General features: G+C 44.7%; 1 protein-coding gene across 2 annotated transcripts; it reads right to left on the bottom strand.

The window, feature by feature from the left end:
• Positions 1–7010: 7010 nt before the first annotated feature.
• EIF4H (eukaryotic translation initiation factor 4H) lies at positions 7011–19294 on the bottom strand. Of its 2 annotated transcripts, XM_026107191.2 has the most exons (7): positions 19148–19293; positions 13194–13375; positions 12123–12187; positions 11918–12017; positions 11172–11237; positions 9053–9211; positions 7011–8925 (listed from the first exon to the last, which is right to left on the bottom strand). In XM_026107191.2, the coding sequence occupies exons 1-7, from the start codon at positions 19204–19206 to the stop codon at positions 8789–8791; spliced, it is 768 nt and encodes a 255-aa protein (XP_025962976.1). In that variant the 5' UTR covers positions 19207–19293; the 3' UTR covers positions 7011–8788. The 2 variants fall into 2 exon arrangements, with proteins under 2 accessions (XP_025962976.1, XP_025962977.1); XM_026107192.2 differs by lacking the exon at positions 11172–11237 and having other exon boundaries at positions 19148–19294.
• Positions 19295–21353: the final 2059 nt, after the last annotated feature.

Below are 21353 nucleotides of genomic sequence, written 5' to 3'. Positions count from 1 at the left end.
CCCAAGATGCGTTACTGCCCAGAGCTGCGAGCACAAACATCGCCTATGCCTCAGCACTGATTTTTTGCAGATGCCAGACACAATTTTACTGTGCTCTCAAAAAGCAGCTCATGGATTTTCTTTTGTGTTTGAAGAAAATAGCAAGGCTTTATGAATAACAGCAGATTTATTTACTGGCTTGAAGCCCTGATGTGGCACATGAGAACTGTATCCCGCTCCAGGAATAGGAAACGTCTGCATGTGCACACAGCAGTCGCACGTATTTACAGCTGTCCAAGTGGAAGGGACAGCTACGCACACGTTTCAGAAGTGCAGAGACAGAGATGTTACCTGCTGCTGCTCATTAAGCAAGGAAGGGCCCATGATACCGCTCTTACATACAGCCATGTAAACTATTCAGTAAAGGGAACAGATTTTTGTTATATTTAATATAGCTGGGGCATTCTCAAGCTGTCACAACCAGTTAGCTGCACCCGTCTCTCTCATCAGGTAGGTGGCATTTTCCTATCCTAAAAACAATAAAAAACCCTCAACTATTTACAACATTTGCAACTGGGAACTTTGCTATCAAGCTTCCAGAGGAAACATCACTCTGTTAAGAGAGTTAACCAATGTTTGCACATATGCAAATACATTTAAACACGACCTATTCCAACTCTAACCTGAGGATCAAAGATAATTGCTTTCATGCTCCTCCCAGAATGGTTCCCACACAATCTCCAGGTGCAGAGGACTGTCTTGAAATCAGCACACATATTCTGCACCAGAGCCAGGAAGAGCAAGGCCCAGCTTTGAATTTGCTTGTATGGTTTATGGCTGGTCTCTCTGGAAGGGATACCACATAACCTGAAATGCATTTTCTGACTGCTAATAGAGCTATTGGAGTACCGGCATATCTATCTAGCAGAGGTTTTAGCTATGAAGCACTTTGTTAGGTGCTTTCTGGCAGTTTTTAACCTATTTAAACATAAGCTGGTGATAGAATGATGATAGAAGATTTGCAAAAAGGTTGTTTAGAGCAGAACTGTTGCTCTGAACATGTTGGAGATGATTACAGTTGGTCTTTTTTTTGTTCCTATTCTATTATTTTATTAGGAACAGTCGATACTAAAAAAAAAAAAAAAAAAAAAAAAAAAAAAAAAAAAAGGTAACATTTACATGCATACAGCTTCTGGCTTGTCTTACAGCTCCATAGATGACTCATTGCCTCGATATGGAAGTTACCACCGTTGGCAACGGTTGTAGCAAATGCACCTTGTTAGTCACCTAATTGCTCCCAGGGCACAATGTGTGTGACGGTCCCAGCTCTCAGGAACAGGTAAGAACTGTCTCCGTGCCCAGACAGCAGCACTGTTACCAAGGATTACAGACTGCGCAACGCGGGGTCACCCGGAGAGTGTCACAGCAGCTCTCTGCGAGAACGATGCCCTTCAAAGGCATCAGTCCCTCTGAAAGGCTGACCACCTTGGCTTCTAATTTTGATCAGACCACAATTACTGCAGTAATACAGACACTCATACAGACACTATTATATCATTATAGCATTATCATATTTCTCATAGGAAAGGCTTGATTTACCTGTTCAGTGTCCCAAGGGTCAGAACACAGCCCCTATTCCAAGCAGTTACCAACACAACCAAAATTCTGCTTTTTGTGAGGCAAGAGCAGACCTTCTCCCTACTTGAAGTGCAGACAGTAACTGTTCAGCATCACATTCAGCTTGCATACCAGACTCTACACCATATCTATCCTCTCTCCCCTGTAATCCCCGTGCTTCATCTAGGCTTGCTGCCAGAAACCATTTCTGGTCTGATAAAAGGTCAAAGACATTGAAGCAACATACTTTTTTTCCCCCTACTGCAGTAAGTTACATAAAATGCCTCACCACAGTTCCATCTTTCTTCATCCTTTTTGAAAGCTTATCCATTTCAGCCTTTTTTTACTGAGCAAACACAGAACACTTGTTCCTTTAGTCAGTTTTACCAGTTAACTGAACTTTTTTTTTCCCCCTCCTCCTCTTTTCCTTGCGATGCATAGCCAACCAAGCACAGAAAGCCCTCCTAAGGCCAGCTCCCACCCTCCCTAGTTCACCTGCTGTGGCTGAGAGCAGCAGGCTCTAAGGCTCTTTGGGGCTAGATTACATCCTTTCAGATATAGGTGGGGTCTCATCAAAGATCAGCTGCATTCGCTTAAAGCAGATGCTATAACTAATGCTGATCACAAATTCTCAGTGAAACAATAATGAGAAAACAAGGAATCACTGAATCATCTGGCTAATCCACAACAAAACACTCTCTGCAGGGAGTTTTGAGGAAAGGTTTCTGAGCTCCAATGACCTCTTTGTCCCAGAGCTGATAAACTGGCTGAGCAAAGCATCGCCCGCTTTGCGAGAGATTAGCATTGCTGGAGTAAACTTTGGGACTAGAATTAACGTGTCTCATCTCAGTTACTAGCTACCTGATTTTTGCCAAATATCCATGAAAGCTTTAACGAAAAGCTTTACCTTAGAAGAAATTTTTTGACAAACTGAAGTAGTGCACGCATATTTCTGTAAAGGACAAGCAGTGGCTTTCCTCTTAGGTAGAGCTGCGTGAGCATTTACCCAGCAGAAGAGGAAACGCCACCTCCTTCCCGGCCCCAGCTGCACGCCCTGCTGCAAATCTCATCTCATCGCGGTGAAACTGAAAGCTGCTGCGTTACAGCTGAAGATACATTCTGCTACCACCCAGTGGAAGGAAAGCTCACGGCTAATATTTCTAGGTGCTTTGCAAAAAAATTGGCCAAATAAGATTTACAAAGACTAATCCTGTTCCTCCCTATGTTGCTATAATGCCTCTTCCCGTTCTTATCCTCCTTAACTCATCCTTGAAGGCAAAATAATTCTTAAATTTGAACACAAAAAAACTAGAAGGTTCGAATGCTTTTATTCAATTTTTATACAGCAGTACAAATTATACAGATTCATTACAGTACAGATTTTGCAGGGGTTTATAGAGGTACTTAGTGATTTTTGGTTTATTTCAGATAAAGAGGCAGATCTTGGGAGCACGGTGGCATGAACAAAACAACCTCACAGTGGGAAGCGAATCCCTACATGCTGCACACTAACCTGGCTGAAACCTACTCGGCGGAAAGAAGTTGGCACGACTACAGGCAGCGTTCCCAGAGCTCACGTATCCAAAACAGCAACCCTGGGATACTCTACGGCATTACAGGAGAACTTGTGAGTTTACAGGTAAGCAGATTGCTTCTGGAACAGTGCTGCAGATCCTCAAAGCCCGTGGACGCCCTCTGCTCCGAAGGGGACAGAAGGGAGGAAAGCCAATGTTAAAATTAACTTGCTGTTCCAGGTTATGTAACAGTTGTTTCAGCCATGTAAAAGGAAACCATAAAATGCTTTAGAGTTAGTCACCCAAACAGCTACAGTAGGAGGAGGAACATGACCTCAGACCTAACAACCGTGACACCGTATGCATACCGTGACATCATACGGGCAACCCGAACCTGCTCTCCCATTTCTTAGGCCCCTCTGGGCTTCCTGTTCCAGTCAACAGATACAGGGGGGCAAAGCAATACTCCCTCACAAACCTCAGCGAGCAGGAAAGGTCCCAGCCATGCGTGTATAGCTTTGGTAGTACATTTCTCCGGTTAGTCTAGAGCATACAAAGGTATCAGGGTATTGCTATTACTAATGTGCATCAGGCTTCAGAGTCAAGTGTTTGGCATTAAAAGATTAAATCATTTCAGAAAGCAGTCAAAGAATGATTACATCATTTTAAATTCCTGTAGTAAGTTTGGTTTAATATCACTATAGTGAGTGGTATCACAAACAGCAGAATAAATTGCAGAATATGTAGGTAAAATTTACGCACCTAGTAAAAGATGGTCCATGCTACAGAAAACTGCTGCAACATTATATATACTTGATTCCTTAAAATCATGTAATGGGTAAAGTGGCATTTAAGAGGAAGGATTCAGCTACCAGATTAGAAAATTCCTATCTCAGCTGGAAATCAAATTCCTCTTCAGCCACAGCAACTCCCCTTTCTGAAAATTTAAGACAAGCAACACCCAAAAATTGCATCTCAGGAATCAAGTCCAAAGAAATGCCCTTGAGAACTGCAAAAATAATTGATTCTGCACTGGAGTATGTCAGGATAAATGCTAACACCCTCATTCCTTCAGAGCCTTTGCTGCTAGTGAAACACAGTAAAATACCACCAGAATATAAAGCACAAACTTCAGCACAAATGTAAAGCAGCCCGCAGGTAACTGCTCATTGACTGGGTTCTTGCTGAAAGCCAGTCTGAAAAATCACAGGAGGTATTTCCACACAGCGAGAAGGAATGAGGTCAGTTTAGAAAACCAGTGACCTATGTCTGGCTTTAAACTGTACTGTTTGGAGCAAACTTGACACGCGCAGCGTTTGTCCAAGGACATGCTCCAGATGAACAATGAGATCCCTGGGAAAAAGTTGCTCCAAATAGCTTTGTTCAAAGCAGTCGGCAGGACAAGGGCTGCTCTGAGAGTTACTACCCTTGACTGCTGCGATGAAGGGGTCACTCATGCACTGCAGAATTCTGCCCGCTTTAGTATTACATTTTTTCTACAAAAAAGGTAGAGTTGCAATATCATAGGATTTGTTCTAAAATACTCAAGATTTTATCTTTTCTGAAGACAAACCAGCAGCTAATACTACAGGTAGCAAATATGCTCCTACTATACTCTGTGCTAAAGTCAGGATTGAAACTATAATAATATTAACATAAAGATTGAAAAAATACCAGCATCATCCAAAATTGCACTGGGACAGTGAGTCTTGGTCAAGACCTCTCTGTCACAACCAGCTCTGGTACGCCTAGCAGAACTTCTGAAATACATGGTCGACGCTGGAAACTCATTAGTAGTCCCAGTGTATCAGTGTATCTTGGTAGTAGGCTAACAACATGTTGCTGCTTTAGAAAAGCAAGTAAGTCACCCTCAAGGGCTTAATTTTGACTTGATTCAATCACCAGTCCATCATTTGAACTCTTCCACTTGTTTCTCCAGCCAACAGAACAGCATTCACGACCACAAACATGAAGAGCCTGCTTGGATGCTGGACCAGACCTCCCAGCTCAATGAGCCGGCAAGCCACACGCAGGGCCAGTACCAGACTGCTGCGATTAGCTCTCCCGGGACCACTCCTGGGTTTGGGGGCTCAGTGTTTTTTTTTTTTTCCCCTGTGGTTGAGAGTGTAGTTCAGCAGCATGTTAGATGCTACTTATTCCTGCAGTTTCTCCCTCAGCTCTTCCAGAGATGCCATACCAGCCACCTTCACCAGGTGCAACCCAATTGGAGAAACAGGATAAAGCACTTTCTGTGGTAGCAAAGCAGTGCCATGCCTTAATCAACTTCAGTTCCAAAACCTGTCTGCCACATTCCTGACATTTAAGCTCAAGCTTCAAGAAAGTTCTGCACAACCACCAAAATTAACTGCGAGAATACAAACAGCCAGAAAGTGAATTATCTATTTGTTGGCACTGCTGGTAACCTTATCGGTCAAGGTTTGTCATGCTATGTTTAGCTTAAAGCTGCAGGTAAATTATGTCACAGTCTAAGCATTAACCGCATTTTGCTGGTAGGAGGGAGCAAATCCTGCTTCTTCCTATAAAATGTAAATGCCATGTTCATAAGAAAATCATTTTGTCAGCTGCCAACATGAGCTACTTTGATATTTCTCTGCTGGAATAATTTAATTAGTTTGAGAATGGTGATCAATTAAGCAAGTCTTTGAAGAGGGAAGAGAAAAAGGAATGGAGGAGTCTGACCCTAAACCATAGAAACATAAGGCAGGATACTCCAAAGAAACCAGGCAACTCATTAATGCTTGCATCCAAGGAACACTGTTCAAAAGAGATATTAAACAGTATCTCCATCAAGTGCTTTTCACTACTGGGAAATCATTGACCAAACAAGGATTAATAGGTACAGAACACTATTTACTGGAACAAGATGAGCCATTTTTCCCCTCTTTACCATCTCACAAAACAGTGTTGTTTTTCTCCATGCAGAGCAATGAAACAGAGCAATGCTTCCACCACTACAAGGTTTGAAAGACCAGCTATGAGCAAGTCTTGCAGGGGCGGCTGAACTACCTTCCATCTCCAGCCAGCTAGCCCTACCCTTGCACCTCAAGTCTATTCATATAGGACAGTCAGGTGCTAGTACACAAGGTCTCAGCATGATGCTCCAGAGCAGGATCTGGACTCTTGGCTCAAGCTGTCCTAAGAGCAAGTCTAAAGACAGAGGTTGGACTGAATAGCTGGAAGGCAGGCACACTTTCCATCCTTTCATGCAACAGAAAGCATTAAGTCCAGCAGGAAGGTCAGAGCTTGTTTCCTCAATAAAAACATGTCTCTCTCTCTTTTAACTTACCCTGCAGCATGCACTACTCCAAAGACAAAAGGCAACAGTCTCATTAACAGTTATGTCTAGTGGGAAAAGACTCTGCCAAAAGCTTGGGAGAAACTGGGAAAAGTATCAGCAAACGGATCTTTTCACTTTTTGTCATAGCACATGAGGACACTACATTAAACTGTTCACTACTCAAATGGGGAGGTCACACAGTTTAGTCCTTTACCAGGCAGAGGATTTTGTTGAGATGTTAACAGAACCCAGCTTCTAGAAAAGAAAGGGTACCAAGAGCTATACAAATGGCAAACTATAAAACTTCCAAACTTTGCCTAGCAATTGCCTTCACAATATAATTGAGGTTATACAGAAGCCACAGGACAAAGAACTTGGGCTTACTTCCATATGCCCAAGTTTTCTGTCACCTGCACATTCCCAGCACTTGTCTAAATTAGATTCCTCCTGCTTTCTCCCCTCCCACCCTCCATGTGTATAAGAAGTGGGGCTGGTACAGCTGGCCTGTAAGATTTAGGCAACCAAATTTCCAAATTAACTCAGTGTTGGAGAATTGGAGAAAAAACAAGCTATAGCAGACTCAAATAAAGACCAATGTTAAATATTACTTAATGTTTTCTTTTATTTAAAAGATCATTCACAAAATACCATATCCATAAATTTATTTTGTTATGAAGCAGAATGTGTTAAGTGTTTGGAATTTTTTTTTCCTTTTTCTTTTTTCTTTTTTTTTTTTTACATTTAAAAGTCAACTGTCTTGACTAGAGGTGAGTTTTTATATGGGAATTTTGTTCTTAAAATCTTTTCCACATTGAAGATGTAAATAGGTCAATCATTGGTTTGGAATACAACCACACAAATGCATGTCTGTCTTAAATTAAGTATTAGTGTTAGACAAATGGTTCTTATCTCAGAAGCAGATTAAGTGACAGGCAGAAGGAAGGAAAGAGTAGTTCTGTAAATTGCTGGGACTCTGATGTGACAAAGTTAACTTTAAGGAAGAAATTCACTACTAGCAGTGAGGCTCGCAGCGAAGCAGCCATGCTTCCGAACTCCTCTTGCAAGTACTCTGGTGTTGGCTGCTTTATCTGAAAGCTGTCAGCACTAGCAATAGGGGCCCAAGAGTTCTTCTCATGCAGACATATCTACAGAGTGTTTAGATCCAGGTTTTGTTTTTAAACATGAATACTCTCTCCCCCTTTGCTCCAACCTCCCCTTCCCCTCACCTCCCTCCTCCCACACACACACTCCCAGGAACAGTGGCGAGAAACATTTCTAGTTCAGAGAGATGTGGCAACTAGAGATGCTTTTTACCCAAACTTCTACATGAGCAGAACCTAAAGCATAATGAATTCTTATCTGCCCATTTTCAAGGTATTCTGAAAGCAGAGGTCTTCAAACTGCACACCACTGGGTAAAGAAATAGAGGATAATGGCAATTACATACTGCATGGCAAAGTATACACTCCTTAAACAAAAATAAAAAAGTCAATTTTATTTGTAGAAACTTCATTTAAAAATTTACCAAACATGTAAAACCCAAAGAAATGTAAGCAGGAAGAGCCAGTGAGGAGTTGTGCTCAAACAGGCACTTTTTTGCAGCACTAACCTTGAGCTCAGAGGTGTAGTATTATACCATTTTGAAGTCAATAGCCAGCCAGCAGCAAGTCTACTGGCAGATGCTTTATCCAGAGAGACTCCACCTATTCACCAGGTTTCTTCTCAGCTAGTTTTATTTGCATCTATTAAGTTGGTATTTCACAGTGAACTGTGTAAAAGGGCAGTTATCCCCCTTAGTTTTATGAAGAACTCTGCTGTATACAATAACTCTTATCATCAGTTGTCAGAAATGGTATCTCACTACATGGTTAGAACTGTAAGTTACTCTAACTGTTCAACCTGTCTGGACTCTCCAGCTTTCCTCTTCAGAGCCACAGCAATACAGAACAAGACATGCAGGTCAGAAGAGGAGCACTGAGGAAGTAAAAGGAAACAATACAGGGTAATAACTAAGTCTAACCTGTGCTTCTAAAGTAAAACAAACCCAGAAAGGAGGAAGTGAAGCAGCACCTTTGTCCAGAGACCACACTGGTGGAAGCAGCTACACTGCCTTATCTGCTGGCAACTGTGCTGCTCAGAAGGAAACAGAAGAGGGAAACTCAGCACAAAGCAGGCACTAGATACAGCAAAGCCAAGAACGTACTAAAAACCACTTGTTAACAGCTGACATGCATTCACAAGCTCTGTGTTTTCGGTTTCAAAGAGGACAAATGCCAGATGGCAGGAATGGTAAACTGCAGGGTTGACATTCCAGCAGAGCTAGTCACTCTGTACTGTCTTGCTTTTTCTCCCGCCTCCCCATTCCCTCTCAACCCCAAGCTCAGTCGTGCTCTTTTACTACTTCCTCTCGGGGCTTGGCTCCACCAAAGATAGCAGAGTTGGGGTTGGCTACTTGATTGAGGGGAGTAGCAACTGTTCGAGGTTTGAGCTGAAGTCGGGGCCGCTGTGCTCTTTCCTCTGAAAGAAAAAAAACATCAGGATTAAGATTTGTCTATCATGGATAGCTGCTTTAACCTAAGGAAGAAAGCAGGAGTTTCCTTCCTAAAGGAAGGCAGGCTGAATTACAGAAGATTTTCTGGTTTACCTTCTGTTGGCTCTCTGAAGTCCATGGAAGATCCACGAAGGGGAGGCATATCTCTGAAGCGACCAGTGCCACCAGTTCCCATTGAGGCACCAGGTGGTCGCCGGTCTCCAGGACGAGTTCCTCTACCCCGACCTCCCAAGAAGTCATCATCTTTGAATCCTGAAGAAGGAAGATGGTGAATTTAAAGAACACATTTTACAATGCTTCCAACCTAGATTTTTTTTTTATCTGAGTGACTGGAAAACCTTGCATGTCATTGTTGTCAGTCCAAGATGCTGCATTGAGACTTTACCAAGAGCCTTTGTCTGTAGACAGATTGCTTCACAGATCTCTAATACAATCTGGAAAAGTCATACAGATTCCATCTGAAACCAAGTATGCTATCCCAAAGTTCAGAGCCTGCTTTATCCATCTAGACATTTATTTCATACTCAATCTTCGAGAGTGAGAGTCACCAAATGAGGTTAAATATGACCTTCAGCTTCAGACTGTTAACACCATTAGGTGAACTCACAGACTACAGTAGAAGCAGTTTGATCACACTGGCTACAGCCTTAACATAAAATTTATAAGAGCAGAGCAAATGAGAAAAGAGCTAGGAAGAAGTAACACAGATACAGTCCTCAAAAAAGGAGCCTTTAAAAAAGAGACCAACAGACCACCAGGGCTTCCCAGTTATAATATGACTAGATGTCAATGACCTTTGAAAAAGTGAAACCTCACAGATGTTTTACTACACTAAGCAGACATTTACCAGACAAGCGAAAGTTAGAAAAAAACAATTCAGACTAAATATGAAGTTCACTGCATTTCTTCAGTGTACGTATCAAAAAGGAAGGAAAACATCAAGAACTGTCACTGACCAGAGTTCCATTCTCTGTACCAATGACTATTTTAGCATATCTCCCTCTGCCATCTGCATTCAACAGGAGGAAGATATTTCAGACTAGCAGGATACCAAAAGGGGAATATATTCAGTTTTTCAGAAGCTTCCTGGAAGAGAAAGTTGTTTTGTTCCTATCTGAGATTTTTCCCCTGCACTTCAGAATACTTGGCAGAGTTGTAGAACTGTTCCTTCCTTCTGTACCAGAATGGCAATCTCTGAAGACCAGATCCAGAGCAAGGCAGTATAACCTGAGAAGAAAAGCTTCTGTAGCAGCTAAATAAGACTTAGATGCTAAACTTTTGGTGCAGAAGTGACTCACCCAGCATCTAACTAGCTGAAATGTTTGTATTTAAAGAAGTCAACAAAAAAGGTGCAAGGCTAAGGCACCATAATGCTTAGCTATGAAGGCAGGTTAAGCATAGCACTGTAGCAAGCTTTCTTTCTCCAGCACCATGCGTCAAGTTTCATGCTAATGGAGATAGTATGCTTTGTTATCTGCTCCTTGTACTTCATCCATTCCATTCATGCAGAGACAGACATCGCAAAGTTAGCGCTTGCCAGCATCTCCCCATCAGAAAATGGACCAAACCCATTATTTCAGAGGACATAAGCAATTGCATTAATGTCACCTGAGTCTAATAACTAGGAAACTGTTTTGATAACCAGAAGCCAAAAACAAACATGGCAGCTCCAACGCTACCTTTGACTCAGCAAGCTCAGTGGTGTGCTGCCATAACAGACCTAGAGCTTTCAGGAGCATTTTGCATTTAGAAGTGCTTTGGAACCCTGACATGTCCTTGAAGTCATTTATTATTTAATGGATGCACACATAGGGATGTTACATCTCCTTCTAAAGACAGTGAAAGCCTTTGCTTCAAGAGAATACAGCACTGGTATCAGTTTTGCTCCATGATTTGTCTGCTTCTGCTACTATTCAGAAATGTACTTTGTCTTATGTCTGAGAAATGTAGTCCTTAAAATCTAGGCAACATAACTACATCCGAGAAACTATTCTACCATTTAAGATTGTTTCATAAAATTTACAGTCAAGACCTTCTTCTGTTATAAAGCAACAGAAGTTTCCCCAGAAGGATCCCACTGCAACTGTAGGATGTCTAAAGTTGGCATATAGTAAGTCAAAACAGCAAATGGGGACAAATGTAGCTGACATGAGAATGAGAACATTTCTGTGCTTTTTAGGCTGCCTATCTGTATAAGTGTTAATACTGATACCAGAATTGAAGTCATCTCTGGAATCCCATCCACCTCCTCTGGATTCTCGGGAACCTCCTCCCATTCCTAGGAAAAAAGTCACAATTGTGTTCAGATCTGAAGCTGTGGGAAAGACTGATCAAGGGGATACCAAACCAAAGTTTCAGTCCTTTAATAGCCAAAGTCATGCTGCTGGAAAATCCTTTAGTTTCAGTATTTACCTAGTTCCACTGGATAGTAACAAAAGGTGAGTTTAAGTTAACCAAGAATGTGTGGTCAGAAAAGCTTCTTTAATATACAGACATTTAGAAATGTACTTGAGTCTAGTTCCAGTAGGCTTTATGACTATGGCAAAGCCTATTTTTTTTTTTTTTTTACACTGGAACATGAAACATTACAAGTTATTTACTTGTATGTTTGTATTTACTTAGCTTACTCGTTTTCTTAACGAAAAAAATAAAATAAAATAGTAGCAGATCAGACTGTTGGGCTTATGATCGTCCTCTGCAAGACACCGTACATTACTAGGGGTATTGGTCTCACTTCCTGGGCTAGGAGCAACAACATATTCAGCTTTTGGACACAAAGCGCATCTATTCCAGACATCTCAGGAGCAGCAACAACTAGGTTAGAAAGGAATATATACAATTTCTACTTCCATATACTCTTCATGGGAGATTTACTTGCATGCCTTGTCTTAGCATTAGTTAGCATCAGAAGTGATAACTGTTATATTTAAAGAAAATATTTAGAAAAAAGAAAGTCACCTCTGTCATCAGGCCCACCACCTTTTCTGAAGCCAAAACCACCTTTATCCTGTTTTCTGCCTTCTGCTATGTCCACTCGGAGTGATCGGTCACCCAAAAGCTGTCAAATGAAAGAGCATCTCTTCAGAACTTGCCAGATAAGCATCCAAGGAGTCTGAGACTTGTGCTCATCTTTGTTTCACAAATTAATTGGAAGTGTACTTACTGCACCATCATACGTAAGAGCTTCCTTGAGTGACTCCACCTCATCAAACTCTACGTAACAAAATCCTGTAAGGAGAGCCTCACAAGTTAATACCAGCAATTGAAGAGCCATTTATAACAAGTTTCTCTTCCTACATATCTGCTAACAGTCTCCCTCCTTTCAGCCATGAGCTAGGATAAGTGCAAGATGTACACCACTCAGGAACCAGACATCACTAAGGACAAATGTATTACCTCTGCCTATTAACAGCTGGGACAAATCCTGCAATATAGCTCTTCATATGGACACTACACAAATGCTAAGACTTCAATTAGTTTCCTTTACCACAGGTTCTCATTACAGATTAGCTTTGATCTATGCCTTTAATCAGCTATTTAGTTGGACACTGATGTTTGATTGCTAGCATGTTTTAACAAGAAGCTGAAGCACCTGCTCAAACAGCAGCCTAATTTGGCATCACCACATCATTTAGCGAGTTTGCTATTTCTTTTCTGAGACCCTCTGTTACCCAAGTTAAGCCTTTTCCTCTTTAAAGAAATAGCTTAGAAATAATATAGTCCTCTTCCCATGGCCACAGCTCCAATGGAAAAGCCTGACACCTACCTAAAACATTTGCTTCCTGTAATACTATTGCCTGAATGGCCTAATTGCTTTTCTTCCCTACCCACCAAAAGACACAGGGGGATCAACGGGAGCCTTGAGCTAGAGAAGACTGTGGGGGTACTCAAGACTTTAATATCATGGAACTTAAGCAGGTCAGGCACTTCAGGTTTGTTATAATTCGTACAAGACAAGCAAGATTTGAGAAAGCCCTTTTAAGGCAAGGCAAATATTAACTCTTCTCACCTGTCTTAATTTATATCTTAATATGATGGAGGTAACAGTGAATCTCACTCAAATGAGATGTTTGTTAGTGAAAGACAAACCTGCATAAGCCAACATGGAAGAACAAACCCACACTGACAAGCTAACTGGGCTTTAGAGCAGAGACTGAAATTCACCACTAAAACAACTTTAGAAGTACATCCATTTCCCTGTATTTAGCCATCTACAACAGTTCTGAATACTCACCTTTAAATTTGTCTGTTTCCTTGTCTCTGACTAGTCGTACACTCCTTACACTGAGATCCTTGAAGATAGCATCTATGTCTCCTTGAACAGTGTTGAAGGGTAGATTTCCCACATATGCTGTGAAAGGGGGTTCTGTCGGCAGCTCTTTCTGTTTGCGGGAACCAAGGCCACCACCACGAGACCTGTTGAAAAAGCACAGTTAGTCTCTGGCACTTGATTCCCAATACAGCTAGTAATGTAGTATATAGCATGGTTCAGATGCTGTTTGACTTTGGAAATGGAGTTTTCCACAACTAGTTAGTTGTTCCATCCTTTTGCCTGCACCTGCCACCCCGAGTATTGGCCAGCTCCTTTTTAGTATTGTCTGATCAGTACTTCAGGGGGTAAACAAATGAACAGTATCTTTAAGTACGCTGCAGGTGAACTCAGTAATGAAACAATGAACAAACTTCCTCTTATCATAATCCACTGAAAAGACTGCAACATAAAGTTATCTGCACTGTCCCCATCCATTCCTTGCCCCCCAAAATACATTCCAGACTGAAACATAAAAATAATTCACAGCAGTAAAGAAATAATTGCATGGCACAGCCTCTTCATCTTATTCTGAAATTAAACTAGACAATGCTTTCAACCACATAGTATATTATCAACATACACTCCACAGCCATCTAAATTATTTCAGCAGTGTTTAGCTTAGCAGAAGCATCTTCTAGCTCTGAAAAGTTATTGCCAGAACCAGCTGTCAGATACCTAAAGGGTGCCTGGGCTGGAATGCTCTAACTGAACACACAGTAAAAAGCTTAGTTGAGCAAGACACTCCAAAGCAGAGTAACCAAGAATTTAAGGGATACTTGGAAGTTTATTTCTTCTTCGTGGCTTGTGAGTTACAGACTGAGGAAGATTAGGTTGCCCTTTCCTACCTTTTCTCTAGTCTCAGTTAAGGCTATCAGCACTGGTTTGCTGAGAAACTAGGCTGTATCAACTGAGTTCTTTACTCTATTAACACAACACATCCACAGGAACATTCATTTCCTGTAGAGCCTAAGCTTTTAAAGCTAGCTAACTTTGATCACCTTTACAGGGAGAGGATAAAAAAACACTACAACACCCCCTCCTCCCCCACACACAAGATTTTTATCATGGGCACAAGGCAACCTTAAGTCAAAACAGCTTTGCAGGACTTCTAGACTAGATGCCATTACCACTGATTCCAATAGCTTTTCCCCTGCCTGAGCAGCATTTTGACTTCTTGCCAGAGATGCTTTGTGTACTACTTTGCTCATGTTCTGTTCTTTAATACCTTACTTTTACTGGGTTTTGCTCATGTCTGCACCCTTCCCCAGAGGCTCACTGCACATTTAAGAGCACAGTGGAACACAAGGTGTACCAAACCAGGATGAGCTACTGTGACATGGACTGATTAGACTTCTTTAAGTTTAGTCTGCCAAAGGCCTATCCAGTAATTTTATTGTTCCAATTTATTCTGGCTGCCTGCATGCATACTGCAAGCAATGTAATTGTTGTCCGTCTTTGTTTTGCATCTCAGAATAAGTATTCTATTATTGCTAATGAATCCGATAAGAAAACTTATTCAAAATTTCTGTTAACACTTTGTAGACAAGCCTGTCATTTATGCCTATTCCTAGTAGCAGCTCCGTCCAGGAGTCAATTGACACCAAAAGAGCATGCTGCTACACATACAGAATTTTTAATATTAGTATCCACTTAAGTTCATAAGTTTGCATTTTTAACTATATTTAGCTACCTTTGTCTCATCCACAAGTAATCCGGAGTCAGAAACATACTCAAGAACAAAAGCTGCCATTGTTCAGGTGCTTGTATATGTATAGCAGAATTAAAATAAAGCATTCTTATGACTAAAGTTAAGAAGGAACTCCAAGAAAGCAGAGCTATCCTTCTAAAGAGTTCTGCAGCACGTAAAATCAGTTCCATGACTTCACTCCCAATGCTCACCTGCAGGCTTATGAACAAACTATTAAAATACCACACATTTGGAATACAAAAATTAATATTTTGGCTATAAATTATCAGGAACATCAGAATCACTTAAAGCTTAAAAGGAATGTTCCCTTCTGTGTGTTCTTGTCATGTTCTTTGGACTGCCAGGCATTTCAATCAGTGAGCTGATTCATCTGAAAACTCACCCTAAAAATAAATGCTCAGCCAGATCAATGAGGTGATCTGGCCAGCTGCAAGGCACTTGTGCCAACACAGGAGGAAAAGAATGAAAGCCAGGGCAGCCAGGGCAGCCAGGGCAGGAACTACAGCTTTCAACGGCAACCTCTGCTTGGATCAGTTCTAACTGCTTCTGAAACCACACCCTCAAGTTCACAATCAACAATCCCTAAAGCAATTTAATTTTGTTCTGCTGATAAACTTTGTTTCTACTAACATACAAGGATTTCGGTGGTGGTGGTGGGGTGTGCAAATCAATGCCCTATTATGCAAAGCCTACTGATATTAAGTCAGGAAAAAAGTAGTCTGTTTTAATTTGATACACTCAGACATCAGTTATCAAACGTATATATTAGGTATTTTGGTCTTCATCTAGCAGCAGTGGTTCTTACTTAGGTTCCAAACTGAATTTCCCACAGAATCTAGGTATGGCTACAGTAGTTAAGAAACTGTTTCTACGCTTCCCTACATTTTTTAAAACAAAAAAGAGCCCAAAAATAAAACTGACTTCTGATATCAATAACCAAATAATGAGGTGGAAAGACACTCATAATAATAGGACAAAAGTCAACCATAATTAAGAACATTTCTGAACTAAGTGAATCAGGTCAACACCAAAATGTTAAATGGGTATGTGATATCTCCACTCGGTATAACTTTAGCTCAAACAATTATGTAATAATTATGTCATCTTAACATGGGAGCCTTAAGAAACATGGAACACTGATTTCTTCTTTTTCAGAAAACTGAAGAGGAAAGCAAAATAAGAAAGCTTGCTTCTAGCAAAGGCAGAAGCAAATATCTCTAGTGGGGAAGGAGTAACAATCCAATTATCATTTTGAAGCAACTGTTTTAGAAAGTCTAGGTTATCCTCTCCAGGAACCAAAATCTGTCAAAGGCTCATCTTTTGGAAAGCCAGTATTTGAGTTTAAAAGCCTTTCGACTGAGGATCAAAACAATAGTTCAGTATTTATCTTTTTATTATTACAGAGACAACAACCTAATCAGATTCCAAAGTTAGTATTTTACTACAGATGCCATGAGGCTCAGCAGGATGCAAGTGTCAAGAGTCTCCAGACTATAACTCTAAATATGCACTTAGTTTATTCAAGCAATCCAGTACATCTGTACAACAGCATCACAAGTCTTCTCAAGAAAAGCTTACTTGAGCCTACAAAATTAGGAAACATTTATTAACACTAAATGGGTAAGACACAAGTTCCAACATGCCAAAACAGACTGGCTCTCTGTTTCCACTTACTTGTACAACACTTCAGCAGATGACGTTCAACCTTCAAGTAAAGTCGCCAGCATTGTTAAGCCCAGTGCTTAAAACCACACCTAACTAAACAGCCTGCCAGCAAATCAGGGTTGACAAATGCTCATAGTTGCCTTCAACTCTAAGAAGCTCTACAGATGTTCAGAGAGTCTCAGCGAGGCCACAGTACTCTTACATACAGATTTTGGTGTCAAATTCTGGACTTCAAAACACCAGCATCTTTTATGTTAAGCCTTCGCTATTTAATGTTAGCGGCACAGCTTCCATCTGGAGTAAAGTGGCTTTTGCATAATGTGAAGAGCAGAAGCATGATACTATTAACACACTACCAGACATCTCAGAAGCAGCAAAATTTCCAGTATCATCAGGCCACAGCTATATTCTTTTGTTTCTTCCACAACAATTTTGAAAAGCCTAAGAGATGTTTTAGATGTATTAGAGCTTGCTAGGAGTTAATCAGTTTTCTATGCATCTCACTTAAACCTTATATTAACTCTCCATACAGGTCAATTGTTATTTCAAATGCAAATTCAACAGAAACCATTAAGTCTCAATTGAGTTTACACCATTCCAACAGTTCTACATGGTCTAAAAATGGGTAGAAGTCATTTTAAGTTGAGAAAGGGTCCTTTAATCAGAACCTTCAAGGACACAATTCATGTTTTCATTAAACTATGCATATTACAAGACTTTGTACAAAATACAGGGACCCGTTAAGGTCTGACATCATGAGTTTGTTACTAGTGACTAGCAAGAGCAATAAATAAGATGCAAGTAGAAGTTGCATCCTTTTTTAATGTTAGTAGCATCCAAAGCTTAAAATCACAGCTAATGCAGTGTGCACTCTTCCTCATCTGCAGAGGCATTTACTGATCAGCAGGACACCTTTAGTTCACCAAAACAAGTATCAAACTTGCTCTCAGGCAAGGCTTGAAGTACTCTATTAAAGAAATCTGAATGTTAAAGTAACATTTTAACTTTAGTTTTATAACTCCATAGAACATGCCTACATTGTCTAACATAGACTGTACAGTAGCATCCAGATTTATTACACAAGTGCCACTTTCAAGGTCATTACAGAATATAAGAAATACCAGAATTATAAATGGCTACATTGTCTGTTTATTCTGGGATCTCTACACAAAGGGTGTTTGAACATGAAAAAATAATTTAAAAATTAAGTTTACAAAACTTGTCAATGTTTCTAAAGATGAGGAAAACCATTCCTGTCATGATCACAGTAATAGCTCCTCCCTGTTGCCTAAACAGGCTCAAAAACGAAACTAACATTCTTCTAACCACAAGAAAGGACAAGAACTCTGTTGATCCAGAAATGTGTCTTGGAAGATGAGATTATAAAAGCAACATATTTGTTAAGATTTGTTTGGAAAGATAGTTTATTCAACAGTTGTATGGCTGTTTTATTTTAGTGTAGACAGACACTTGCACAGCACCAACCTTCAGAAAACTTAACTGCTACTTCCATCTTCCTAGCCTGATTTCAAGCCAATTTAATAATTGCTAGTTTTTGTTTTTGTAGCTCTTAAAAAAAGACTAAGTAACACAAGTTCAGAGGGAGCAGAGCTCTTAACAGCTCAGTTCCAGAATCCCCCAAAGGTGGGTCTGGCAGGCCCTCCCCAAAGGGTTTTCTGCAGCCTCAACCCCTTCACTGTGAAGGGGAGGTGATCCAGACCCCCAAGGGCCAGTGCCCCGGAGTCAGCACCCGCGGCCCCGGATAACGCAGAAGCGCAGCCCTCCCCGACCGGAGGCACCGCAGAGCCCTCCCATTTCCTCCCCGCCGTCGGCATCACAATGCGGCCTGCCCGGGGGCCGCAGCAGCTCCCCCCGCCGCCGGGCACCTCGCCGTGCCGAGCAGAAGCGAGGCCCCTCGCCGCCCTTCGCGGGAAGCTCCCTCCTCCCCTCTCTCGGTCTGTCCCCGCAGGGGCTCCTCACGGCTCTGCCCACCTTGGCTCCGTCCCAGCACCTCCCTAAATCCCCCCTCCGTGCGCCTCTTGGCCGGCGGGAACACAGCGACACCCTCCTCCTCCCGCCCCTTCCCGGCGCTCCCGAGCCGCCAGGCCCTAAACCCTGCGGCACTCGCCCCCCGGAGCGGGGAGACGGCCCGACCCCTTCCTGGGACGCCGCAGCCGCCTCCTCGCCTCACAAAGCGGGGCCTCCAAGGCCGCAGGGAAACGCGCCCCGCCGGGCTCACCCCACCTCCCGGGGAGGGGAAGTGGAGGGAGGGCGGCGGGGGGAGCCGGGCGCGGGCGGTTCCGAGCGGCGGCGCTCCCCCGCCGCGCCCGCCCGCCATCTCCCCAGGGGAAGGGGCAGGCTAGGCCCGGCCCCGCCGCGCCTTCTGCTCGCCCGGCCGGGGGGAGCCGAGCGCCACTCCCGCCTCCCCCCTCCGCTCCCCGGGGAGCCCCCAGCGCCGCCCCGCCCGCCGCGGCCCCGGCGCTGCCCGCGGCGCCGTGCTCACCCCCGGCCGCCGCCGAAGCTGCTGTAGGCCCGATCGTCGTAAGGATCAAAATCCGCCATCGCCACCTCAGCCTCCTCCCCGTGCGAGCGTGACAGGACCGGGCCCGCAGGACCCCGCGCCACTTATATACGGCGCAGCCCGGGCCGGGGCTGCCCCGCGCGCTGCCTGTCTCCAGCTCCCCGCCCTGCCGGGGCTGCCCGCGCTGCTGCCTGTCGGAAAGTCTCCGCGCCCGGGCGCGCAGGGGGCCGCGCTCCGCCGCGCTGCGCCACGCCGCCGCCGCCGGCCCCGCCGCGCTGCGGCGGCGTCACAGGGCCGAGGCGGCGCCGGCCCGGCCGCCCTTGTTGCGGGCGGCCGCGGGCGGCGCGGGGCTGAGCCGCCGCGGAGGGAGGCTCGGCGGGAGGGGAGGCTCCGGCGCGGCGCGCGAGAGCGGCCCGGCCCGGGGCGGAGTGTCTGCGGCCCCGGGGCTGCGGCCGGGCCCGGGCCTGGGCGCCTCCGCTCTGCCCGCCCTGGCTGCAGCCTGCTGGAGGCTGCGGGCGCCGGGGCCGTGCGTGTTGCTTTGTAACGCGGGCCCGGACCTAAAGCTCATTTTAACTTCTTTAGTCTTTCAGTCACCAGCCTCTTGTGTCCCCAAAATTGTCCTGCTGTCGCTTACGACTGGATCAAGGACATGGCAATTTTTGTGCTGCGGGCATTATGTTTATTCCCTATCCCCTTGCTGCTGCCTTGAGACGAAGGGGGATTTTGAAAGGGAAGGCATCAAATGTCAGGCTTGTTTGGCAGCTCTGCATGGCATCCGGAGAGCGGTTCCACTTCTTCATTGTAAAGAAAGATAACAGACATAGCTAGATGTTTCTTAGTGCCCTTAAAAATGCATCCTTTGCATTCACTGATGTGTTTTTCGGACCTTTCAAACGGCCTTTTCCTGGGCCGTTATTTCGTGTTTAACAATAAAAGTATAAGATATACTGATTTTTCTGCAGTGACTTGTTGTGCCAGTAGGGCTGTTGCCTGACCCCGCTACTAGACCACTGCGCTTCAAAAGAGCCAAAGAGAATAGCTTTTCTAGTGCCCACATCCACTTCACGGTTGTTTTAAAGCAGCCTAACACATGCGGACGCAGAGGGACCAGAGGGGCGTCCGCAGCGCGTGCAGCCTCGTGCACCCGCAGGAAGCTCCTGCTTGGGTCAGTCGGGGCTTGAAATCACCCGTTGCTCTTTCGGTGCTTTTTTAAAACAAGACTAATACTAAAATCGCTGTGAGCCCATCCCGGGGGCGCAGGCCTCAGCGCCAGGGAGCCACTGCTCGTGCCGTGCTGGTGGAGGTGACAGGGACGGCGGAGGTTCAGCTCAAAGCATGCGCCGCTGCCACCACCGGCGTCCGTCCTGTGCAGCAGCCTGAGAGGAAGGAGGGATGGTTTTATACCAACAGTGGGGTTTTAGGCCTCTTCCCCACACAACCCTGCTTTTCACCACAGGGAGAGGATCGAAACAGCCCCCAAAAGCGGCTAACACTCAAACCAGCTGGGCAGGACACCGGGCGCGGGGAGACTTTGGGTCAGGGACCGGACGAACAAGGCCTGCGGGTGCCGGTCCTGCAAGGAGGGGAGCTGAGAGGAGCTTGGGGCTGGGGGGGCCCTGGGGGGAGGCCATGGTGCTGTGGGGTGGCCACGGCCCCGAGAGGAGCATGGGGCTGAGGGGAGCGTGGGGCTGAGGGGAGCGTGGGGCTGGGGGGGGGCCCTGGGGGTAGGCCACGGTACTACGGGGTGGCCATGGCCCTGAGAGGAGCATGGGGCTGAGGGGAGGCCATCGGGCTGAGGGGTGGCCGTGGCACCGAGGGGAGGCCATGGTGCTGAGGGGAGCGTGGCGCTGAGGGGAGGCCGTGATGCTGAGCCGTGGCCATGGGGCTGAGGGGAGTATGGCCCTGAGGAGAGGCCGTGGGGCTGAGGGGAGGCTGTGGCGCTGAGGGGAGCGTGGCGCTGAGGGGAGGCTGTGGGGCTGCGGTGGCTGAGGGGAGCGCAGCCCTGAGGGGAGCGCGGCACTGAGAGGAAGCCATGGCGCTGAGGGGAGCGCGGCGCTGAGGGGAGGCCACGCGGCTGAGGGGAGCCCCACGCTGAGAGGAGGCCGCGGCGCTGAGGGGAGGCCGCGGCGCCGAGGGGAGCCCCCGCGCTGAGGGGAGGCCGCTGCGAGCAGGCCCGGCCGGGCGCTGC

This window comes from Dromaius novaehollandiae, chromosome 19, assembly GCF_036370855.1.
Source record: "Dromaius novaehollandiae isolate bDroNov1 chromosome 19, bDroNov1.hap1, whole genome shotgun sequence".
Lineage (NCBI taxonomy): Eukaryota > Metazoa > Chordata > Aves > Casuariiformes > Dromaiidae > Dromaius > Dromaius novaehollandiae.
Note: the sequence above shows the minus strand (reverse complement) of the source record. Positions and strands in the feature narration are given on the sequence as shown.